Source organism: Marmota monax, unplaced genomic scaffold (assembly GCF_021218885.2).
Source record: "Marmota monax isolate L192 unplaced genomic scaffold, Marmota_monax_Labrador192_F-V1.1 WCK01_AAM20220418_F8-fsc00131, whole genome shotgun sequence".
NCBI lineage: Eukaryota > Metazoa > Chordata > Mammalia > Rodentia > Sciuridae > Marmota > Marmota monax.
In genome coordinates, this window is record NW_026693141.1 from 461,772 (window position 1) to 488,542 (window position 26,771).

General features: G+C 39.6%; 1 protein-coding gene across 2 annotated transcripts in view; it reads right to left on the bottom strand.

Moving 5' to 3' along the window:
* Positions 1–14,083: 14,083 nt before the first annotated feature.
* The window catches only part of Bpgm (bisphosphoglycerate mutase), a 49,331-nt gene continuing 36,643 nt past the window's right edge, over positions 14,084–26,771 (bottom strand). For both annotated transcript variants that reach the window (XM_046455076.2, XM_046455075.2), the window contains exon 3: positions 14,084–15,045. In XM_046455076.2, the coding sequence (XP_046311032.1) occupies positions 14,870–15,045 (176 nt within the window). In that variant the 3' untranslated portion in view covers positions 14,084–14,869. The remainder of the gene's footprint in view (positions 15,046–26,771) is intronic.

Sequence of the window (26,771 nt, forward strand, 5' to 3'; positions counted from 1 at the left end):
ATATAGGGACATTAAAGTGTACACAGAGAATGAAGAAAAACAGGCCTCCTGGCTTTGTGACCTTTCTGGGGACATTTATCTTCTGAGAAATGTTGATGGAGAGAATCATGATAGTAAGGGATAAGGAGACCCTAGGCATGAGGCTCTACCCTATCATAGGGCCCAGGGTTGACAAGTTGAGGGCAGAACTGGTGCTGGCCCCTGGGTCTTGGTCGCCAGTCCTTCCCATTGGCTGATGCTGCCCCTCTTCGGGGAGAGGTGTGATACCTGGTCCAGGTCTTCACCATGCCTAGTGTCTGGATGAGGCCACACTCAGGTAGGTGGCCTTGTTTTGAGTTTTCTCTGTTCTGATTCCCTTAACATCTCTTTTCAGGAATCATTTTGCTCAAAAACAGTCTTCTCTCATTCAACTCCAATGCTTAAGGGTCTGCAGGGCTTCTCTCCTATACCTGCACCCAGATGATGATGGAGGTGTGTATATTCTGACCCTATAAGTCAGCAGTGCACAGCAGGAACCCCAGAGGCAGTGCTAATTGTCTGGAGGAGGACCAGAGGCAGCCTAGGCTAGCAAGGAGGGGCTGAACGGGAAGTCAGGAAATCATAAACAAATTATAAATAAATAAAACCTAGTCCTCATCAAATAATTTTTAATAAAGATTCCTAGAGCATCTGTAAATTCTGTATATTCTGGAAAAATTCTGCAGCTCAGAAAGAAATTATCCAGCTTTGGGATCCAAGGCCCCACAGCCTCTGGCCTATGCATGGGATCTGGGTGATACCTCACAGCAGAACTGCCACATCCCCCAACCCTGTCAATCATAGCCTCCAACCAAAGCTCCTGCTGGAAGAACTGTAGGCAACAGTTGACATCACCTGAGCAGGTGCAGCTCCAGTTGTCCCAGTGTTCCTAGGAGGCACCATGCAGGCATGGAAGGATGGGGAACTGAGTGGGTAGCATTCTGGGCCCCTCCTCCACACCCAAAGAAAGTGTCCCAATTTGGAAAAGAGAAAAACCTAAGTAAGAGCCACTACTTTTAGGCATGAAGTCTCAGAGTAACTGGCTACAGGTTGTCGAGCTTCCTGGTGGCAGAGCCCATGGTAGAACACATAGCTCGGGCTCCTCATGCCCTGTCCCTCCACTTGCATCTCACCTACTGTGATGATGACTGTCCTGTGTATATCTCTCTCTCAAACAATGGTGCAAGCCAGTCATGGTGGTGCACACCTATAATCCCACCAACTAAAGAGGTTGAGGCAGGAGGACTCCAAGTTCCAGGTCAACCTCAGCCTTTAAGTGAGACTCTGTCTTAAAATGAAACAATAGAAAGGACTGGGATATATCTCAGTGGTAAAACACCTCTGGGATTCAATCTTTGGTGCCCACACAATAAAAATAAAATAAATATAGCAATAATAATGGTATAGGATGCTCAGTAATGCACTGAAAAAGAAGCTACCAAAATGTACACAAAAGTATGCTCAAGATTATCTATGGCCAACAGCCCAGTGAGACAAAGGTATCTTGACACCCAGCTTGAAAGTGTACTGTTCTCCCTTCTTCACCCCAACCCAAGATAACAAGGCCAACCCTTGGTAGAACCTGCTAGTCTGTGGCTTCATTTTCCAGGTGTTTCTTCAATGGCACACCCTCCTCTTTAGCCCTTTCCTGGTAAAACGGGGAGGAATCTGGGACCAGTATTTCTCCCTGAATTAGCTCAGCTAATCACCCTTTTTTTCGTCAACAAGTGTCCTCAGATTGTACCATTCCTTTAGGGGTATTTGCTGTTAAATTTTTATCTCTAATGATTTTTTTTTTACTTTGACTAAAGGAATTTCAGGCATCTATGAAGGAAAAAGGGAAAGAAGCTTTTTCCTAATGATTGGGGAAGATCTTGTGATCACATTCATTGTTAATTCAAGGGACCCTTAAAGTAGTTTAAGAGCAAGTCCTAAAAACTTTTATATTTTTTATTTAGAAATCCCCCTTCTCTGGGCTGGGGATGTGGCTCAAGCGGTAGCGTGCTCGCCTGGCATGGCCCAGGTTCGATCCTCAGCACCACATACAAACAAAGATGATGTGTCTGCCGGAAACTAAAAAATAAATATTAAAAATTCTATCTCTTCTTAAAAAAAAGAAAAGAAAAGAAAAGAAATTCCCCCTCTCAGCCAGAGGAATGAGAAGTTATGTTCCATTTGTGTACAATGTGTCAAAATGCATTCTACTGTCATGTATAACTAATTAGAACAAGTAAAAAAATATTAAAAAGAAACAATTAGAAATGTTCAACAGCTAACTGAAATAAAACAACACAGAATAAAATAGCAAATAAAAAAAAATCCTCCTCTTGTAATCTTCATTTACAAGTAGAATGCGAAGCACCCTCAGTTGGTGTTTTGACTACAGCTGGCCTCTAAAGCCTTCCCATGGATTTTGCCAGAATTCTGCCTAATACGGAGACCCATGGTGTCAGGGTAGCCCCCTCTCCCCTGCCCCTTTCCAATTGACCAAAAATGTCAACTTTCCCAGCCTCTGCCAACTCTCCTGTGGTCTGGAGTGTTCCAGGAAGTGAGGAGTAATTCTTCGTGTCTTGCTTCATAAAGGGAAACCATGTGACTCCTTCTGGTGGTGGTGGTGGAGGGATACTGAGGGGGCTTAAATAGAGCCTCTAGAGGTTCAAGGTCAGAACTCCTAGACGGGGAAGAAGGCTCCGTCCTTTTCCCTCAGCATAGGCCAGGGCCAGCCTGGAGCCTGCCTCGACTTGGCAGAGCTCCTCAGGGCTGTCCCCCCCTCCTCTGCCCCTTGCTCTCCCCACACATCCCCACCTTCTTTGAGCACTTCCCTCCCTCTGCCCCTGGGCTTCTATTTGCATTCCTTCTATTTTCTGGCATTTTCCAGGTTGGTTGACTTTGTATTTAATAATAGCTTCATATTCTCTTCTTTATCTGAAATCAAGATTCATACCTGTATTGTATTCATTTGGGGAATAAAATTTGTAGCAAAGCTTGCTTTCAATAACTTCATACTTCTTAATTGTTACAAATTATTTGCCTGTACCAGAAACAGTACCATTCTGTTCTCAAAATGTACTAGCCTTCAATTGCAACCAGAAGCTGGGAGTCTGCACTTGGGAAATGAGTTTCCTGGCTTTATGCACCAGGGTCTGCTGTTGGAGGGTGGGGAGATGGTGGGTAAGCCTAGATCTTCAGACTTCAAAGCCCAGATGAGGTCCATGGCCAAATAAAAATTGAATTTTGCTTTTTCTGAGACATGAACTATTCGATGTCTCAATTCTATAAATTGGAGTGAGACAGAAAGGCAAGATGGTGTATATTTAATAATAAGTTTACTTTAAAATCAATTTTGAAAAACCTATACTTCGTATAATGAATGGGCTTCAAAAGCAAGAAAAAGTATACCCACCAAAAGGGAGCGGCAAAATAAATCCCAATGGAAAATTTGTGCCTTTCTGCGGTCAGAGTCATTTGGTCAAGAAATGATGAAATTACAAATTTCTGAAAAGGGTGTATGTTTTGGAGTTACTGAGGTCCAGGTCTCAGCATGATCTCTAGGCAAGGCCAGCATTTAACTCTGATGCAGAATAAAGAGGAGGAAGTGGTCACAACCAGCATTCTTTGGCACCACGGCAATGCCTGCATGGTCTAATATCACCCATGAGTCTCTTCATCTCAATTTGGAACCAAGCTCTCTCAGTAGGCTGTGTACCCAGAGTTCCTTGCAGTGGAATTTATCTTTTAACTCTCTAGACCAGAATGGTTAGTAAAAAGTGAATTACAGCTAGAGACTTGAGAGACTGCACAAAAGACCTATGTATGCAGCAGCAGCAGCTGTTCAGCTAAGGGCCTGGCGATAGGGAGCAGTGGGTGTTTTCCACTGAGGGAGCCTCTCTGCCCTTGCTCCCAACCTGGCAATTGATGTCAACACAAGTCATGAGATAATGGATCACACTTGAATTAACATGCAAGAAAAGAGAAAGAAGGTGGCCCATTGTAGAGCCCAGAGGGAAGACAAGGTTCCACGGTAAGACAGCACAGATGGATCCAGGGAAGAGAAAAATTTGTGGCCATTTTTGCAACCCACCAGACCATTGCCAAGTGGAATAGCAGTAGCAGAGGTTCTAGCCCCCATGCCCCAACATGGTTAGCAGGAGGGCAGCATCTGTGCCCAGCAGCTGGGGCATTCAGTCCTTGCTGGTGCAGTCCTATTAGTGATCTGAGTCTTGTCTCTAAGTGGACTTCCAAGCATAACTCTCTAGCTTTCCCGAAGAGTCTGTGAGCCACCTAATGTCTTTGGACAAATTCCTTTTCTGTTAAGACCAGCTAGTGTGATTTCTACTAATTCTAATCTCCCTAACACTGACAACTTCCTCAGGCTGGAGCTCTGTGGCTTTAAAGATTCTACATTGAAGAAAGGACATTTTTTTTTGTTGTTTTGCAATATTTTCTGCAAATTCAATGTTCTATTGCCATCTTTTATGCAGGTATTTATGTAATCCAGTCAGGTTTTAATGCACAAGCTCTGGACTCCCCAAATGTCAAAGCACATGGTTTGAGAGAGGAAGAAAAGCAAACTCCCATCTCTCCCATTTAGGAAAGTGTGCACTTAAATTTTGTGTAAAAAAATCTCAGCTATCTGGCACCTCACTGTGTCCTGTTGAATGGGTGTGACATCCTATTAATTTGAAAGGATGAAAATGAAACTTGCTCACCATCGTTTCATTGGACAGACTTATTCTTTGATTAATTTGGATATAGATCTCAATTAAAAAACAGTATGGAATAATGGCTAAGATCTTGAGCTTTGGATTTATATAGACCTGGATTTGAGTCCTACCACCCCTATATTCTAGCTTTGTGACTTTGGCCCTGTCACTCAGCTTTTCTGTGTCTCCTCTGGAAGATGAGGATAATAAAGGTGTCCACTTCATAATGTTACTATGAAAACCAAACAAGATCCAAGACCTGACTTAATTTGTTATTACAGAATGACCCATGGAAGTTAATTCATTATGCCTGAATGATAAAATTTAAATCAAAAATTTGGATATGGTTACTTTGTATAACTTCAATAGTCATAAAAATTGTTGTAATTTTCCTCTCATTGTGATGCTAGTCACAATATAATTTCCAGAACTGAAGCATTTTTAAGTATCAGAATCTCATTCTTAGTTCCTTTTTAAATATAATAGGATTTTCAATTCTCTTTCACACACAGAGGCACATACTGTATCATTCAAGGTTTAGTGCATATGAACCTTTTTCAGAGAAAACCACCACATCCTTGATGATGTTTGGTGGTTTTCAGTTATATAAAATGGCTTTAAATATTTTTAATTATTTCTGTTATGAAGGTATATTTTGTGCATACTGTCAGATATTTCAAGATATTCTTAAACAGTTATTATAGGAAAAAATTGAAAACAACTTAATTCTTTTCCCTTTGGGACACTTAAATTCTATCCAAATGATGGAAATGTGTTCAAACATAGATGCAATCTACCACTCAGCTACACCCCCAGCCTTTTCTTATTTTTTATTTTGAGACAGAGCCTTGCTAAGTTGCTGAGGCTGGTCTTAGACTTCTGCTCCTCCTGCCTCAGCCTCCTGAGCAGCTGGGATCATAGGCATGCATCATGGCACCCGGTGAGAAATGCTTATGCTAAATAAAATAATGCAATATGGAACATAAATTAAGACTACATCTATGTGAAACATACATATAGAAACAAAATAGGATTTTTATCCACTTATTTTCAAAATATTTATACTGCTACATTTAGCTCCATAATTTGAATAAAAACAAGGCATGGCTCCTTAAATAAACTGTTTTGTGTATCATTATAGCAGCTACCTGTGGAGAAATGCTCTGATCTGATAGAATACTGAGCTTTGCCTTCCTGTTACCAGCATCAGGTTTTTAATCTCTGCCTCCATGGACCACCAGAGAGGGCCAAAGAGTCCAGACAAGGAAAGATCACATGTTGGTTACAAGAAATATCTTAAAGAACAAATTTATACCATGAACAGTTAGCCCTCAAGGACAGCAATAAATCTGCAGAATTCTGGAGATCATGTTTGCATGATCCAGTCTGGCACCCAGACATGAATTCATTCAGGTCTTCTGCTAGTGAAGACAAGTGAACAAACAGGATCCAGGGAGGGAAAGTCACAGGGCTCTACAGACACCAGGGTCCTGAAGGGGTAGCAGAGATAGGCAGGCGGGGAAAGGAGGGCAAGAGGAGCAGATGAACAAAGGGAGGTCAGGCCAAGGAGGTGACAGGGGCAAAGGCAGAGCCTGAAGGCATAGGTGCCCCTGACGGTATGCACAAGGCTCTGAGGGACCAGAGAAGATAAAAGTGGAGGCAGGGGCATCAGCAAGAGGCTGCCAAATGTTTCAAGAGAGAAAAGATAAGGGATTGACTCAAGGGGGCAGATGAGAGGAATCCAATAGATAAAAGAAGACAGAATCAGAAGAAGGAAAGTCAAGGGTGATCACCAGGGTGCTGGCTGAGCATCTGGGTGCACCTGTGGCATCAATGTTGCCAGACAAGTCTCCAGAAACCAACAGGGGCTTCTTGTTGGTTTATATCTTAGGATGAAAACTGACTACCTGAGCACAGTCACATGACTATAATCCCGGCCCTCGGAAGTCTGAGGCAGGAGGATCACATGTTTGAGGTCAGTCTGGGCAACTTAGTGAGATACTGTCTCAAAATTCAAAAATTAAGAAATTTTAAAAAGGGTTTGGGATATAGCTCAGTGGTAGAGAGTCTCTGGATTCAATTTCTAATACTGCAAAGAAAACCAATTGCTTCTTTGCCAGGCTAAAATCCCATGGAGGCCCCAATATCTATATTTACACTTATGGTTACATTGGTTGACTCTGCTGTTACATAATCAGAGAAAGAAATACCTCTGCCACCCCCAAGGGAGGAATTCCAGGCCTCTCCAGGCATGACCTTTTGTAGTAAATAGCCAGAGTTAAGTAAATAGACACATTTCGAGGCATTTATGAATAAATACTGACCCCCAGTGTCTAGGTGCAGAAATTTTAAAAAAAATAGCAAAATAGCAAAATTCCTGAGAAATTACCTAGAATTTCAGCTGCAAATAACATTCCCTACAACTTAATTCAGGATTCAAAAAATAAAAATATTGACCAGCCAATCTATGGCTTAGGGGCTGCCTTGAGAACTCTAATGAGTATTCTGTAAAACCTGTGTTAGGATGGATCAAATAGCTTCGATCATGGGGGTGGAGTTATGTGCTGGCCTTTACCCTATTTGGTGCAGAGGTTAAGTATGCCAGAGTTCAAGTTCAACTACTTCCAAGAGTCTTCCCACTAAAAGGGTAGATTTTGTGCCATTGATTTGACCAATGCAAACTCCAGTTCTGAGTGCCCACATTGGTCAATGTGACACATAATGATGCAAGGCAGTATGGTCAGGCTGATGTTCCCTTTTCAATAGCTGTGGAGTTAGAGTGAATTCACGGGACATTCTTGAGTAAACTCTGTGGCAAAATAACTCCTTTGGACGAGTGGCATCATCATGAAAATGTGACCCTCTGACATTTTGGCCAGTAGTTGCCGCAGTAGCTATCAGGATGGCTTCTGCTTTCATGAGACTAGAAACCGGGCACTGGATCTTTGGAAATAGACTTGGTCACCTCCTGAGCTATGTGGAGTTTTCTGTTTCTTAAACTTGGGTTTAAAGAGAATGAAATGTGTAGGTCAAGCAGCAAAGCTGCCTTCATGAAAATAAGATCTTTTCCAAGAACTTTGTTTTATTTGTTTCTTGAGATGAGGTCTTGCTACATTGCCCAGGCTGGTATTGAACTCCTGGACTCAAGGAACCCTCCCACCTCAGCCTCCTGATGATCTGGGAGTGCAGGCATGTGCCATGTGTGCAGTAGGAACCTTGTCTTTAAAAATGAGAAAAGATTTAGTTGTCAATGGCCAGCTGTATCACAAGTAAAAGCTAAAACTTCAATGCCAACAGGATCATTTGACTTCCATTGTGGGCAACAAGGACTGTTCATTTCAGGCCATTGGCCTTCAAGCAATCTCGGGAGAAGGGTACATGGAGGAGTGAAAAACATGATTGTTTTGGGGTCCCATGGATTAAAGCTGGACTATGACACTAGGAACATTCGGGAGGAGGCTGCTGCAGGGAGCTAAAATTCAAAGAAACAAGCTCAGCAATTAAGTTTAGGAGCCAAATGATTACTCCAATATCACTCAAAGGTATTAAGGAGAATAAAAAAGGAGGTTTGCATCAAGCGAAGAGTCCATGACTATTTGTTCAGCTACAAGGTGTAAGCAATTGTAATTCTGTTTCTGATTTGTTACATCACCCTATAAGCTGACAACTGGTCTAATGTGGAGCTGTACTCAAAGACAGCAAAAGGAAAATGAGTGTGCAATTTATTTCTTGACAACATAACATAGACTTGAGTTTTTCCCTCACTTACCAAAGACTGAGCTTTCGAGACACAAAGTGCAGAAGCCTTTCCCGACTCAGTAAAACAAGGAAGGTTTGAATCACTATACTTCATATGAAACTGTTAGACTTGTTTCTTGGTCAGTTTTTTGTCTTGTCACTTATTTTTCCCAGTTTCACTTTGAAAAATTCAAATCTACAGAAAAGTTAAAATAATAATAATATAACAGTATATTATAAACCATCTCCTCAATTCATCAATTATGACATTTGCTCTACTTTCTTTCTGTCTCTTTTAAACATGAAACGTTGTGTTGGCTGAGACATTTGAAAGTGACTTTCAGACACTGGGAAAACTTACCCTTCAATTTCTCAGAGGGCATCTCTAAGAACAAAGCCATTCCTTTACCCAATAAATGTAATATTTATTACCACCTGATATGTAGGCCATATTCAAATTTCTCCAAATGCCAAAAAAAGTCCTTTGTAACTTTTTTTTTTTTTAATCAAAGATTCAATTAAGCTTTATACATTACATTTTGTTGTCCTGTCTCTGTAGGGTCATTTGATCTAGAACTGTCCTCTCATATTTTAGTTTCTTGTCCTTGATATATTTTAAAAAGCCCGAGCCAACTGCTTTTTGGAACATCCTATATTATAAATTGGCCTTGTTGCTTTTTCATTATTAGATTTACTTTAAAAGTCTTGACAAAGATTCCACAGGTGATATGCATTTCCCACTGATTTATAGAAGGAGACATGCAAGGTCACTTAATATCCACTTGACTCATCCACACTATGGTTAATAACTTGGTCGTAGTGTGTCTGATCTCTTCATTGTGAAATGCTTTTTATCCTTTGAAATTAATATTATTATGATGATGAGTTGAGACTATATGAATGATCCCATCTCTAGGAGAGCCCAATGGTTTTAGTATCTACTGTGATCCTTGTTTGAATCAGTTATTACACTGGAAGTTGACATCTTCTGCAAAGATATTTTTCTTTATGCTCCCTTCCCCTTCTTCTAAAGATTTTTTTTTAAATGTGTGATATTATAGGTTATTTCATTCCCTTCTTTTTTAAAAATCTCAAACCAAACCAAATTTGATCCTTCAAACCAACTTTTATGTCCCATCAATCCTTGGACGTTTCTTTTCTGACTCATCAAGATGTTCCAAACTCTGTTCCAAGCTCACCTTGTGCTTTAAATGCCCCAACCTGAAGTCACCTTTCCTAACATTCCTCCTTCTGAGGAATATTTAGGAGCCAAGATCAAGGGAATTAGGTGTTCTGGTCGTTAGTAGGTTGTGGTTTCCAGACCTTTTCAGAGGACAGAGCCAGAGCCAGTGGGGATGGCTGGGGTAAAGAGAGGAAAATACACACGTGCACATGTACGGACACATGACCACAATACCTCCAGTGCAAAACCAGTAACACGGGGATTTTCTTTGCCTTCTTCCATTCTGTATCTCATGTATACCATTGTGTCCAGTCTGATTTACAGACAGTAATAAATTTACTCATTTTTAATGCTCTAATTTTTTTCAAAAATGTGTTTTCAAAGAGTCTCAGCAACATTATCATCTTTAAACACTTATATTTAATCTCAGAGGTACCCACACTGTCCTGCAAAAGTCACACACAGCAAGTTCCTAGGCCTTTAGTTAGTAACCAGAGATAATACAGTCTATCTTCAAGTCAAAATGCGAATTGGACTGCTTTATCGTGGCTGCCATTGGCTCTCTAGAGTACCACATAGGACAAAGCTCACAACAGATTACTTGTGACTGATAGAGGACCTATTTGTTTCCCTTTTCAAAATCCAACCTCTGATGTTTGCCACTTGTTTCAAGATAGTTCCACAGGGTCAGGGGGAAAGAGAAGGGATATGGCAGTGGCCATAAGTTCATGATGTCATAGTTGATGTGCAGGGGTATGGCTTTTGTGCTATTAATGATAAAGCAGCTAATGCCATCATGGGGCCTCAACCTCATGACCTTATCTAATCCTAATCACCTACAAAATACCATCAACATATGAATTTGGAGACTGTTTCCAACACATTAGGGAGACACATTCAAACCATAGCAATCTCCAAAAAATAAAACTTCACCATTTATGGAAAGAGTGACTTCATTCTACCTTTGATTTTATCCAATAACTTGGTAATGAAAGAGAGATTGGATGATTAAAGCATTCTTTACTTCAGATGTCCCATATTCCCTTTGAGATCAGTGGTTAATATTCCTCTCATAGTCCAGTGTGAAAGCTCTTGGACCATATCACGACATGGCATCTGCCATCACCAGATCTGCTGTGAGGGAGGCGCAATTTAATACAACAAAGGATGATGTATGTGTGAGCCCAAAACTTGCAAAACCCAATTATTCAAAGGACAAAAACAGTAAATATGACCAGGATTTTCCATGTTGATCTGATGTTGGTGTTTCTGAGAGAAAGATGTAGAAATCTTTCCAAGAGAGAGGGAAGCTGAACTTTGAAGACTCATGACACTCATTAAAGCATAAAAATGAATTAAAAATGACACTGGACATGATAATCTTCTGTCAAGCCTGTTTCCTCCATTTCTTTTCATCAGAAAACAGCAAAAGGTTAGTAAAATAAAGAACTACAACTATACAGTAGGAAGCGGGGAGGGGAGCACATTGGAATTTGATCTCTTTCAGCTACCAATTGCAGCCCACCAAGGATTCATTCTAACAAGTTCACATTCTTTTTTTTTTTTTTTTTTTAATTTTTATTGTTGGCTGTTCAAAACATTACATAGTTCTTGATATATCATATTTCACAATTTGATTCAAGTGGGTTATGAGCTCCCATTTTTACCCCATATACAGATTGCAGAATCACATCAGTTACACATCCATTGATTTACATATTGCCATACTAGTGTCTGTTGTATTCTGCTGCCTTTCCTATCCTCTACTATCCCCCCTCCCCTCCCCTCCCCTCCCCTCCCCTCCCCTCCCCTCTTCTCTCTCTGCTCCCTCTACTGACATTCGTTTGTCCCCCTTATATTATTTTCCCCTTCCCCTCACTTCCTCTTGTATGTACTTTTGTATAACTCTGAGGGTCTCCTTCCATTTCCATGCATTTTCCCTTCTCTCTCCCTTTCCCTCCCACCTCTCATCCCTGTTTAATGTTAATCTTCTTCTCATGCTCTTCGACCCTACTCTGTTCTTAGTTACCAAGTTCACATTCTGACAAACAAAAAGTTTGTCTTCTTGCACAGGGAGTCTTCTCAATCTAGAACACAAATAATCTCTGCTATAAACGTGCAACACTGGGAAATGCATTTTAACAAAAGAGTCGTGGTCCAAGATGAGAAATAACTCGAAAATTTGGGACAAAAGAATCTGGTAGCTTGAAAATAGTCAGATCACATTAATCCTCTTTGTACATTAATGTATTATAACCAAGAATGCTATGATTTTCAGTACTCAAGTTAGTAGTAGACAAGGCAAGAACCTCTGTTTTCAGGAACAGAAGTACTCTTTTGGAAAAATATGTTGTTTCTGAGTTGTCTGAGATACAAATCCTCAGCCAGGCAGATGGCACATGCCTGTAATCCCAGGGACTCTCAAGGCTGAGGCAGGAAGATTGCAAATTTGAAGCCAGCTTGTGGAACTTAAAGAAACCCTGTCTCAGAATTAAAAATGAAAGGGCTGGGGATGAAGCTCATTGGTAGAGCACCCTAGGTTCAATTCCCAGAACCCAAACCAAACAAATAAGAAAGGAAGATGTGGCTGCTCTGGCTGCCGTTCATCTCACTACACTGAACCCATACTAAGTCATCATTTTTGCCTGAGCAGGGGAGACATGTTGAGCCAGCCCTAGGGCAAGACTACACTGGCAGCAAAAAAGGCTGGCCCTCTCCAAGGACCAAATTTTTAGATGGGCTGCCTTCCTTTTCTTCAGAAGAAAAAAAAAAAAATCACTAATTTCTGTCCCAACTTCAGAAGGGTGCCAAGATCAGGATGCAGCCTTCTAGATTCTTGCATGAGAAGTTCTGGATCACCAGTTAACAATGCCAAGAAAACAGGTTCACTAGGTGGCCCCGAGCTTGAAGTGTGAGGTTGTTAAAAGTAATTTTACACCATTTCTATAAATGTCACCTCTGTTCACATTTATTTTAGCCAAGATCTGAAAAAGAATAAGACCAAATTGTATCAGAAAGTATCAGCAAAAATCATCATTTTATAAAAATCATTTTTGTATCCCAATATTAGGAAGCCTATAAGAGTCCAAAGTACCTAACTAAATGTCATTATTGCTTTGTGTGCTAAAGCACACCATGCTGCTAGAGGACCCTCTTGAAGTCAAACTCTATATGAGGGACAGGGAAGAACTCAAGTCCAGGATCTGGAGTTGCCCTAAGACATGATGACCACTTGGGGTGGAAAACTCAAGAGGCCAATTCCAGAGATAAAACTATTCAAAAACGGTCAGGACTGCATCCTAGCCATAGGTTTGAAATTCTAGGAATACATGGCAGCTGCATTATCAACCTGTGTTATGGTTTGGATGTGAAGTATCCCCAAAAAGCTCATGTGTGAGACAATGCAAAGAGGTTCAGAGGAGAAATGATTAGGTTGTGTGAGTTTTAACCCAATCAGTGAATTAATCCCCCGGTGGGATTAATTGAGTGGTAACTAAAGGTGGGTAGGGTGTGGCAGAGGAGGTGGGCATTGCGGGTATGGCTTTGGAGTATATATTTTGTATCTGGCAAGTGGAGTCTCTCTCTGATTTTTGATCATCATATGAGCTGCTTCCCTCTGCCACATTCTTTTGCCATGATGTTCAGCATCTCTAGGAGCCCCAAGAAATGGAGCTGGCTGTCTATGGATTGAGACCTATGAAACCGTGAGCTCTTAAATAAACTTTTCCTCCTCTATAATTGTGCTGGTCAGGTCTTTTAGTCACAGCAGTGAAAAAGCTGACTAAGACAACCTGCTATCTGAATTCTAGAGGATTATTAGTGAAGAATGACACTAAGATGAAAGGCTGCAGTAGAGGATAACGGATGGAAAGCATCCATATTCCATGTTTTTAATGTATCACAGATATGGCCAGCTGGGAGCAGACCAGTTCATCTTTTCAGCCATCTTCTTCGTCTAATCCCTAGGAGTTCTAAATTAAATATTGAATGGAGAGCAAGTAGCAGCGAAGATTTCAGACTTACTTCCTTCAAATGTCAATTTTAACTATAAAATGAATGTAAGTAAACTAAATCCACCAAAGAAAACCTGAAAAATGATAAATAGCTGTAATAGCTATTAAAATTGCCAATTTTTTTATAAGACTTTATCACTGAAATGGCCTACCCTGACTACTCTGTACTATATACCATAATATTTTGCCCTTAGCTGAATAACATAAGAATGTTACAAACCCCAATATACCACTCCCTCTGCTCAGGTGAATAAATCATATGCACTATATTCTACATTCCCCAATGGCAACCTTCAATTTAATGACAAGGAGAAGTGTCAGGGTGGTAAAATGAGTGCAGTCCTCTGAGTGTTAACAGGAAGACAGGAGTACAAGACTAGTTGAGACACCAGCCTAAAATTTATCAATGAAAACACTTGGAGATGTCATTTGCAGTCACAGAACTTTATTTTTAAACCAACTTTATGTACCCAACAATTAAAGTTCAAAAAACTAAAACAAAACCCAAAATGAACATAAACAGCCATAGTTGTCTATATTGTACTCATTCTAGTGGCCAAAAAAGAATTCTACTGAATGCCAAACAAAGGATGACTCTGGACTAGAGAAAGTTAGGGGCCTTGCTGTTGCTGTTATTGTAGTGGCTGCTGGCCTTCCTGAAGGACCCATCTGTGATTTTCCCATTAAATAAATGGACCTCTGGTCTTAATGACCAAAGCATCCCCTTTCCTAGAGGAAAAGACTAGTAATAAATACTTACATACAGTGTATTATCTAGTATTCCTTACTATCATTTCAGAAAGTCTTATTAAATAAAAGTGAACTACTTATTGAAACAGTGCCCATCCATGGTGACTCTATAATGATTTATTGAACAATAAATACCTTAAATTTCATCTCCACCTGTTACTCTTCCAACTCAGAAACTAACAAAACAACCTCAATTAAAACACCCCTGGTTACTAATTTGTGCCTAATTCAAACGGGCCTAGCAGGAAAGCTAACTCCTAAGACTAATGCCATTAGTTCTTAGGTACTCTAATGCTTCATCCCAGCCTGGATAAGTTATCTAGTTACCTATACAAAATTCTGCTGCGCAATCTATCCCTGGAAAAAATACGGAAAATCAGGGGGAAAAAAAGACAGAAATCAGCACCCGTAACACACTGCATGCCATTCCTTCTGCGTCTATTTCTAGGCAGTACTTGGAGACACTATGGGACTTTTTTCACTTTTCCTTGATCATTCACTTTCTTAATGGCTTGCTGGATAGCCTCTTGGTCACCCAGAAACTGGTGAGGCCCAACAGCATGCAGGTTTTCATCCAGTTCCAGGAGAATTGGGACTCCAGTAGGGAGAGTAATGTTAATAATGTCTTCATCTGAGATACCTGTTGAGCAGAAGAGAAAGGGACAAGTGTTAAAAACAAACTTCAGAGGGAGTTCTGTTTAATTGTTTAACTGCACATAGACTTAGTTCCATATTAACTGTTTGGTTGAAACCAGGCCAGGTGCTGTGAGGGTTTCCAACTATAATTTCATAATGCTGGGAAATTTCTAGAAATTTAGGGATTCACATCAAGTGCTGAATCTTAAAACAGTATATAACTTCAGGGGCAACCTGCTCCTGCCTAGTTACATGTGGAAGGAATTAAAATCATCTTTTCCACACTGGTCTTAAAATTAGGATTTTCCATTAATGTCTAAATCTAGTTCATTTAATGGGAATGTGGCTGCTTTTCAAACACTAAGTGAGCTTGGAAAACCCCAGGAATTCAAGCAGGAATTCTCCCCCAAGGCTTAGGGAACATAGCCCAGGGGAATCAGGAAAGGACTTTACAATATGCTTTGTAAACAGCCCTCATTCGCCAACTGTCCCTTTACATCCCACTAAGAAGATATGCATAATGGACAGCTCACCTTTAATCCTTTTTTAAATACAAATAAATTGTTGGTAATTCAATCTGAAGCAGAAGAATTACCATAGTTGTAATGGTCGCTGTGGTACTAACAATATTTTCATTATTACAATTACTTTTAACAATAAACAGCTAACATTCTGAGCACACACTACATGCTAGGTACTTTTCTTTTTGTGAGACAATTTCCCTAAATTGCCAAGGCTGGCCTTGAACTTGCAATCCTCCAGCCTTAAGCCTCACAGGTAGCTGGGATAACAGGTATATACTACCATGCCTGGCTTACTTATTCTAAGTACTTTATATGTATTATATGAGGCTATAAGTTACTGTTTTCTCCATGTAACAATTTCTGGCACACAGAGGTTAAATAACTCAAGACCACACAGAACAAATGACAAAACTTGGATTAAAACACAGAAGTCTATACCTGGGCTTCTCCGAGTTCAAAATAGAAAAACAGAAGATATGAGAAAAAAGATGTAGCAAACTAAAAAAATATTCAAATTATTTACTTTAAAAAAACAACAGGCTGGACACAGTGGTGCATGCCTGTAATCCCAGCAGCTCAGAAGGCTAAGGCAAGAGGACTGCAAGTTCAAAGCCAGACTTAGCAATTTAGCAAGGCCCTAAACAACTTTGTGAGATCCTGTGTCTAAATAAAATATTTAAAAAGGGCAAGTTTGTGGCTCAGTTGTTAGGTGCTCTTGGGTTCAATCCTACATACTCCAAACAAAACAAAACAAAAATTCAAAAAACATAAATGCTCTATAATCTCAGTGACTTGGAAGGTTGAGGCAGAAGGATAGAAAGTTCCAGGCCAGCCTTGACAACTTAATGAGACCCTTTCTCAAAATAAAAGATTAAAAGGGCTGGGTGGGATGTAACTCAGGGGTAGAGGGCCCCTGGGTTCAATCCCCAGTAGGGGTAGGGGAGGGGGGACATAAGTGTTTTAATTACATAGACTTTTAAATTCTAATCATATGTTTCTATTCCATAAGATAGAAAGGATCTAGGCAGAGCAAATTGTGAGACGAGTCCAAGGTTGTCCTTATTTGATGGTGGCAGAATAAATTATTACTAGTTAGCTATAAGTGCACTTTGTCAATTTAATAAGTCACTGGTCATAACTATATTAGCCAAGAGCCACAGAATCAATGCACTGAATCCTTACTCGTGGGATGGTTCTTTATTCCAATTTCAGATCTAGGACCAGAAGAGCTACCTACTAACTCTGATGCACAAACTATCCAAATTAGAACAACTACGAAACAAAAGAATCCTAACTTGTAAGAGATTGTCTCTTCCAAGTGTGCCGGCCAATCACCTCCCTTCAATATACTAACTGTAAAATTTTAGGTAAAAAATTTCTCTGGGCTTCCAATCCCTCTGTCAAGTTAAAAAGAGAAGAAAAAAGAAACACATGCTTTACCTTTCCGACATTACCAAAGGTTGTGGGATAAGAGGACTAGCTTAAAAATGAACATACAGGGAAAAGTACCCATTTCTTCTACCCCTAATAGGTAGAGGACTTAAAAGGAAGACTGTTTGCCCTGCGCTCATCTCATGCTGCAGTCTTACTCATGATTATCCCCATAAACTAAAGCTGGCAAGAACAGATGCATTCAGACAGGCACCCAGCTGGTTAGCTGGGAGATGAGCGCTCTAAATTCTAAAAGTCCTCTGCCTCCACTGGGTCAGGAAATGTCTGCTGGCTGTGCGGGAGGGGAGTTCAATAGTATGTGGTTTAGAGCCAGGGCACCATTGGGGCTTACAATCCAGCAGTTCTCCCTCCGAAATCCAGGGAAAATTCTGGAAGTCCTCAATCTCGACTCACCCATCTAACCAGTAGCTGAGTACAGTACTCTAGAGAAGAACAAGTGTGACTTTGGTCAGGATTTTACCTCCAATGAAATGAGGGAGGATAGTTTCTTCCAAAACCAGAGTTTCTCTATTTCATACTTAATGGTTAGGAAAAGCAGAGACATCTTAGAGGTCTGAGAAACACAGGGACACCAAGTACTTTCTATAATCATCTGTTGTGCAAGACCATGTTTTATCTGTTTCTAGAATCTATAAGCCTCAGAGAGAAAAAGAGATTTCATAGATTTCTCTAACTAATCTGTTTCGTAGGTCTCAGTCATGGTTGGCTGGCTCTGTTGCTCTGAGCCTGAGGTAAGGCAGAACATCATGGTGGACAGGTATGACAGGAGGAAAGCTGTTCAGCTGATAGTAACCAAGAATCAGGGAGGGAGGAGAGGCAGGGACAAAATAGAGTCCAAGGTCACTCTCCAGTTACCTACTTCCTTTATCTGTCTACAGTTACCACCCAGTAGTCCATACAAACCATTAATCTACTAAATGGATTAATGCACTAATACCACCCAGTAGTCCATACAAACCATTAATCTACTAAATGGATTATCCCTAATCATTGCCTAAAAGCCCCACTCTGATTCTTGCTTTATTAGGGATCATGCTTTCAAAACATGAGCTTTTCAGGGAACTTTTCTAGGCCAAAACCATAGCAGTCCATCAACTAATAAACAGATAAATTAAATGTCACATAATCATAAAAAAAGGAATATTATTTGAGAATAAAAGGAAATGAAGTACCAATACACGCTACTTACATGCTAAATAAAACATGCTAAATAAAAAAGCCAGTCACAAAAGGACCAAATATTGTATGATTCTATTAATATGAAATGTTCAGAATAGGCAAATCCTTAATGACATAAAGTAAATTAGTTACCTACAGCTAGGGGGAAGTGACATAATTGTGGGTGGTGACAGCAGAGGGGTACATGAAGGTAATGAAAATCTAATTAAACATCTATCTTCTCAGTCATCATTTCTTTATAGTGAAAACATTTTAAATCCTTTCTTCTAGTTTTTTAAGATATATAGTACACAATTGTCATCTATTGCTTCTCTACTGCACAACAGCACACCAGAACTTCTTACTTACATTTAATTATAACTTAGTACCCTTTGGTCAACCTTTCCCCACCCGCCTCCTAAAGTAATTTAAAACTGATTGTGGTGGTGGATTTACAAATCTGTGAATCCATATCCACTGATTCCTCACCCATGGATTCAACCAACCAGGAATGGAAAAGACTTTTTAAAATATATCTATATCAAATACGGATAGACTTTTTGTTCTTGTCATTATTTCCTAAACAACACAGTACAACAGCATTTACATTGTATTATGTATTATAAGTAATCTAGAGAAGACTTAAAGTAAATAGGAGGATATGTGTAGGTTACATGCAAATACTATGTCACTGTATATAAAGATCTTGAGCATCTGCAGATTCTGGTATCTGCAAGAATGTCTGAACCAGTCTTTTATGGATACTAAGGGATAAATGTATACTAAAAAGCAATGAAGGGCTAGGTCTAGGTTTAGCTTAGTGGTAAAGTGCTTGCCAGTGTGCATGAGGCCTTGGGTTTGACCCACAGTACTAAAAATAATAAAATAAAAATCACTAAATTGTACACGATGAGTGATAGATTGTATGTGAATTACACCAGCAAAAACGCTGTTACACAAGTACAAAACAGGTTCAGAAAGGTTAAATAAACCTGCTCAAGTCACAAAACTGTTAAGGCAATCAAAGTGGAGCTGTTCTTAGATTTTGTTGTTATTGTTAATTTCCAAATCCTAGGGCTTACACTATAGTCATCTGACTTGTTTATGGTTATTTCCACCACCACAGAAGGAAAGAGGTGCAATGTTTATATTTTTTTCTGCTCTTGTGACAGGCTAGGTTCTCACTGGACACCAGCACCTGGTGTTCCTAGGACTGAAAAAGGGCATAGACAGGTTTGGCTAGCTCTTGAAGTAGCTAAACACTGGAATTGTGATGGGGCAGGTTTAGGGTACTGTCTGCATGACCCCAAAAAAGGGTTTGAGGTCTTTGCAAAGGAGCTAGGGCAATGTGGGACCCACTTGTTTGTCCATGATTTCAAATCTACCTAGGTCCTCTCTTGAATAACATTCTCAAACTCACACCTATAGCTTCGCTAACAACCCACTTTTGTGTGGTCCACTAAACAAAGGCCACCAGAAACATCATCTTTCACTTATAAAGGAAGAAGCACACAACAAAAATACTCTTTTTACAATAAATAAAGTTAATATTCCACTTTATTGACTCTTCAGGCCATTCACACAGTAGACTAATTACTTTAAAAATATTTAAAATACTTAGACTGGTTAATAATCAGTCAATGAGACTTAAGCAATTGAAATTTTAAAAGAGCAAATTAAGAAAAACCACAGTGAAGCCATCACTCATTACTCAATCTTGGCATAAGCTATGTTCTCCATCCTAAGGAAGTTAAGCCAACAGAACTCCTGAGGCTAGAACACTGAATCTGCACTGGATTAAACCAAAGTGAATGAGGGGTGTATTATATAATCTTACTACAAACTCATTCACTGGGACATAACTTGAAAGCTAGCATATCACCTATTTGATAACTGGCTCTTTTTTTTTTTTTTTTTTTTTTAAATACAGTGCTCAAGAATGTTCTACAAAGAAATATCACCAAGTTCTCACACTGAAACTACTTATCTCCATCGTGGTCCCTTTATAGACATCTATTCATGTACCCACTGTCTTTCTAGAATCTTCTTGTAAGGGGCACTTAGGAGTTAACTGTGACCAATTTAAATGACTGGAATATTTCTAGTAAGAAAGTCAAGGGTGTAACTCTGCCTAGAGAGTCATTTCCAGAAAGTCAAATCTGCAACTACAAGTGCCTCCCCCAAGTCATTATAATGAGAACAGTCACATACACGGTACATGGATGGCAGGGCTTACCACTGTGCCTTTTGTGAAAGGGCGTGTGCAAGTGCTAGCTTCTCCCATCAACATTATGAATTTCTTGAGTACAGGATCTATGTCTACTATATCTAATCCATTCCTATATCACCCTGGCTCTTAAAGTAAGGTCTTACCATTGCACCAATTTTTATAAATATTTGTTTGACTGCAAGTTAGCACTATTATGGGTTAGCTCCTAGGATCCAGAATATATTTAGTTATATGGTCCACCATATAGACACACTAAATAGACACACTCTGTATTAATTTATTTACTTTTTCTTTTATTTATTTTTGCAGTACTAGGAATTGAACCTAGGGCCTTACATGTGCTAGGCAAGTGCCCTACCACTGAGTTACATCCCCAGCTCCTGTTTTACTTTTATTTGGAGACAGGGTCTCACTAAATTGTCCAAGCTGGCCTTGAACTTGTTATCCTCTTGCCTTAGCCTTCCAAGTCACTGGGATCACAGGTGTCTACCACCATGTATTTATTATATGAATATACTTTTTACACATAACTAGAAGCCATGAGGGATAAAAGATTAATTAAAAATTTCAAAACATAAAGCTAATGTATGAAAGCATTCCAATTGGCCAGATTTTAGACAGATTAAAAGGAAAACAAACTCCTCAAAAGGCTAGACCTTGTATGTCTAATTCACATGGAGGTGCTAAATCCCTAGGCCCAAAATCAGAACCTGATTTTGTGGACCCTGGGCACATAGCTGAACTGAATGAACTCTAATTTCTTGGGCTTTGAAACTGAATCTAGTCTTTTATGGTTGAAGCCTTGATTAAAGATTGTGTTGAACTTAACAAGAAAAAATGGGAGGGTTAAAAGGCTCTTAGTCCTATACAAAAAGTTGCTTACATTTAGTGCTAATAAATACTTCAAATTAAATGTCTTGAACATATTCTTTGGTTTTCTCTAAACTGTTTGCTAGAAAAATCTTGAGCTTCAGGAACTGGGAGAAGAGACAATAAGGGAGCCAGAAAGATTTGTTAGAGGATAGACTGAAATGCATACATTTTGACACTTTAGGATTAGGAGAAGAGAACCAGCTGCAGTCAGTTCATTCAACTGTGAGGTTCCACCCATTTCCCACTTCTCTTCCAGTCAAGCAAATCATAATTAAAATTCTAGTGACAATTTGTGATAAGAGTTCTATATTTTTCTGTCACCAGTAAGAGCTAAAAGAAGAGATTCTGAATTTCACAGATGATCAACCTGTTTTTAGTTTTAGTTCTTTAAAATCTGAATGCTGTTTATGTACAACTTTAAAACAGGCTAGGGAAACAATTGAAAGTGAGATATTTGACTATTGTAACATGATGATAGAATGGCAGCTTCTGATTTAGAATAAGGCAGAGAGAAGCATCCATTCCACATTTAATTTTATAGTTAATATTGCATATAAGGTTTAAAAATAAAGGTTACTATAAATCTTTTATACTGAAACACAAGAAAGCTTAAGCATACCACCAGGCAACTGAAGAGAGGCCTGAACTTGCTGCTTCTGAAAATATCACACTAAATGCCAAAGGTGACTAATTTAGTCCCCATCCCCACAGCTAGTCCCAAATGACCTTTCCTCCCCAATTCTCTAATTTCACCTGGCCACTTCTTTGCCTTGCTATGCATGCAGCTCCATACAATTCTTCAGGGATCAAGTCTGTCTTAACGTGAGAGTCTTGCCTGCTACTCTTACTCCAAACTTGAACTGCCTAATCCAGTGCTTGGACCTAGACTAAACATTCTACTTCCTCTGGCAAGGTCAGACTACATCCAACGCTCAGTTTGGTACCTGATTTTTCCTTCAATGTGGACCAGCAGGAAACAAACAGGAAGCGACTATGCTGACCACAGAGAAAAGACACACACGCCTGTCTGGAACACTACAGAACAGGATGCTTTTAGATACTAAGACTGTGTTGAAATTTTTCACGGTGCTTTGCCAGAAGTGTATCTGAACCTGTCAGAGGTGGGCCCCGCTGTAACCTGGACTTACTAGCATAGTACAGGTCATTATTTATGTTTCTAAAAATCAGTAAACTAATCCCTTAAGAAGAAATTTTCCTACTATATAATATTGTCATTTTTCTTTCTTTTTCTTCTTTCTGATACCATGGATTAAATCCAGGGGTACTTAATCACTGACCCACATCCCCAGCCCTTCTCCCTTCTTCTTTCTTCTGAAAGTATTAAGAACTATCAGATTAAAGAAAAACAACACACAAACTACATATCATTTACAAACAAAAATATTGTATAAATAACTGGGCACAGTGGCACATACCTATAATCCCAGTGGCTCAGGAAGATCACAAATTAGAGGCCAGCCTCAGCAACTTAGCAAGGCCCTAAGCAACTTAGTAAGGCCCTGTCTCAAAATAAAGAATAAAGGGCTGGGGATATAGCTCAGTTGGTAGAGTGGTTTGCCTCACGTGCACAAGGCCATGGTTCAGTCCCTAGCACCAAAAATAAATAAAGAATAAAAAGGACTGGGTATATAGGGCTGGTTAAAGTGCTTCTGGGTTCGATCCCCAGTACTCAAAAAAATTATATGAATAAGTCATTTGACATAGTTGAGGCATCTCCATCAGCCACAAAGCCTTACCTAGGCACTGACATGTGTTTCCCATGCTTGCAATTCTTAGACAAGAATGTTATTTAACTCTGAATCAGTAACATTTACTTGTACTATTCATCTGCATTGGCTCCAAGAGGTCCTTGTTGACCTACTCCTAGACTAAGTGGTTGTGAGGAAGAAAAACAGCAGGTAGAAGCTTAATTAAGGCTCCAAAGTTCGGTGGCAAAGAAGCAGTCATAGTTCTGAGATGGAAAAACCTTTACGAGAAGAGCTCATGATCTTTAAGTAACATTAGCAAGACCCTAACAAAAGCTCATGGTTGGATGGAGGATGCAGCTCAGTGTAGAGCACTTGCCTAGCATGTACGAGGCCCTGGGTTCCATTCACTGTGACCACAAAAACAAAAACTAAAACCTTCAAGGTCTAGTACCTTATAAATAATTTAAAAAGGCAATTTCCTCTACTGACCATGGTTTGATGTTGCTAAACAGAGGCAGCACCAGAGAGCTCCTGATGCTTTGAGAAGCATAACAAAGACCCTCCAGGTGAGTGCAGGTAGGTGTGTACAGAAATCTTCGGTTCATTCTACAACAAGCTCCCCTTGGCTATAAAGCAAAAAATCAAGGTTCTAATTAGGGCAATGGTGTTTTCATTGGATAAAGCAGGTCTTTTTTCAAGGTATAATTTTCATACCGCAACATTCACCTTTTTTGGTGTATAGTTCTATTGGTTTTGACAACTTCATATAGTAATGTGACCACTACCAGTGACGAAGTAACACAGCTTTATCATCTCTCCAAATTCCCTCAGCCTTTGCAGCCTGCCCTTCCCTGGATGATCTGTTCTGCTTCTTCCCAAATGCCACACAAAAGGTATTATACAGTACATAGATTTTTGAGCCCAGTTTCCCTCACTTAGCATAATGCAATTGAGATTCATCCACCTTGTTGGGTAGATCAGTAGTTTGCTCCTTTTTATTACAGCAGTTTCTTTAGGCAAAATAGCTTAGTGATCAATAATCAAATGAAATAAAAATATGACCTAGATACATAACCATAACTTTCCAGTGAATTCAGAGTCACATGCAAGTTTCTACATTACATGAGATATGCATGTAAAATGTCTCTATTCATATACACTCCCCAAAAGCCCACCTTGTAGAGCTTAGGGAGCACAATTCAGATCACAATATTATGACAACAGCAGTAATGATTTAAGACTCAATGCATTCATTACATTACCTTTGTTGTGGTTTACCTGCCAAGGACTCTCTGGACTCAAGGTGCTTACAATATAGAGTTCTAAATAAAGAATAGATTGAGGAAATTGATATTTTTCAGGAAAAAAAATACACAAAAAACGTCCAGGTGGTAATCACATGCAGCGACTCCTCAGACTGGGTTTTCACGATTCTAACTATCATGATCACGGCCAAGTCATCTGAGCCTCTCTGGGTTTCATTTCCTTCCACAGCACCTGTCTCCTTCCCCAATAAGGAAGAAGCATCAGCCAGGATTTGACTGCCTATATGGTAATGCCATAGTACTGAACACTCGAAAAACAACATAACAACTTAAGAACCACCACTCTCTGTTGCTAAGGTAAACAGAAGACACCTCTAAGTGTAGATGTTAGAGCAGATGAGTAATACTAGCATATCTCAGTGGAAAGATCTTCAGGCACCTTGAGATTGCAGGGTAGACCAATATTCTAATTAGGTATTTAATTGGGGTCCTCATTCTTCCTACCCCAAAATTACAGCTTTTAAACAATTAAAAAAGACAGAACACTATGCTGTCATTGATTCCATCCACACCTTTTCCCCAGGCATAGGTAATATGCTTTAAGCTTGATCAAGCTGTTTAAGGCTCAGACAGGGAAAAATTGAAAGAGTCCATTTTATGAAAAATTTTTATATAAACATGCAAAAAGCATGACTAGGAATCAGATAAATATAATGACCATAAATATTTTACTCTTTTAACCAATGTAACTTCCCTTATATATAGAAAAATAAGCTTTTTTCCTATATATCTAATCTTACCTTCTATAAGTAATTTCCCTCCATCCCCACCATGGGGTGTCTCTAACTACCACTGGTTAAACCTTCTTCCCATTCCCCTTAAAAAGAACAGTAATAAAGAGTTAAATTAGCAATGCACTAATAGGAGAGGGCATGTGGAATGAGCTGTAGTTGGGGCTGCAGAATAATCTGAAAGAGATCTAACTTGAAGGCAGGTGAGGAATAAAAGGCACTAAACAGCAGGGGGCTTTTTTTCTTACTTTTTTGAAGGGGAGTTTCCTGGGCTAAGAAGGGGAGGAAAGAAAGATCCTGAAGGAGACAGTGGTATTTTCTTTGGGGAAGGGAGCCAATAAGATCTAAGCCTCGTCTCTGGAAAAGGAGTTTGCATAGTTGGATAAAACATTTTCTGGAAGAAACTTTGAAATTCTGAATTTCAGTTCGCTGTTGTCCGACAGGAACCTCAACTCTTCTTCAAGCTATAAAATATTATAGTCTATTATGATGAAGTTACATGTCACTTCATCAAATACTTGATTCTTCTGAACAAGGAAGAATCATTTTCCTTTACTTAGCTGAGTAAATGTGTGCGCACACACAAACAGATCAAGTGCCATGTGTAGTCAATGAAGTTATTAATAGCTAATAAAGTCTGTAGATTTTAGATATCTGCCTGAGTAACAGATGTCAGGTGTACAATTATAACAAAGTAATCTCATTAAGATCACTTTATTTTGTTACCAATAGCCTCCTTCTACTTATTCCTTCACAGTATTAACTTTTTCACCTTTACACAGCCTCTTCTAGAAAAGCAAAGCACAGTAAAAAGGAATGATGGAGAAATGAGTCTAAAACCTGTAAGCTAAATGCTAACAGTGATGAAAACAGAAAAATAGAGTAGACTACTCAAACAGCACATCCCTGTGGATTAGTAAAGGGAGGTGGGATGAGGAATGTCCTGAAGGTGTCAGTGCAGTCACTACCACCCCACAGAAGTGAGCCAGAGTCCTCAGTAGGGTTCCTGTGACTTAAGACAAAAGGTTAACAATAGAGTACGACTCAGCAGTTGAAAGAAAATTAAGGCTGATTATCTCCAAGCTTTCATTAGACTCACGATAAATTAAAAAGCCAACTGTGGCTATATTTTCCTCCCCTAGAACGTTCTCCCAATCAGTGACTAAGCCTGATTTAGGAAAACAGGACTGGAATAAAAGAATAGTCAGGAAGCCAGGTCTGAAAACACAGTTACAACTGTTTAAAGGTGGAGTCCCCCCCACTGGTGGGGGTCAGCCAGAGCTGGTGGCCCACACCTGTAACCAGATACAACGGCAGGCTAAGGCAGGGGATGGCAAATTCAAGGCCAGCCTTGGCAACTCAGTGAGACACTGTCTCAAAATAAAAAATAAAAAGGGCTGAGGGTGCAGCTAGCTCAGTGGTAGAGTACCCCTGAATTCAATTCCTAGTACTGCCAAAAGAAAATATCAATTTAAAGTTTGAAGAAAGTGGGCAAAACTGAAGTCTAGATAATTTACTTAACTTGAAAAACTCAAATAAATTTACTCTCAACTCCAGTTTTACAATTTCTGCCCTTACTAGACTCCTTTTATCTTACAACAAAAAATCTTTATATCAGTGCTTCTCAAAGTGTGGAACCCCAAGCAGCAGTGTCAGCATCACCTGGAAACCTCTATGAAACGCAAATTCTCAGGCTGCACCCCATACCCACTGATTCAGAAACTTAGA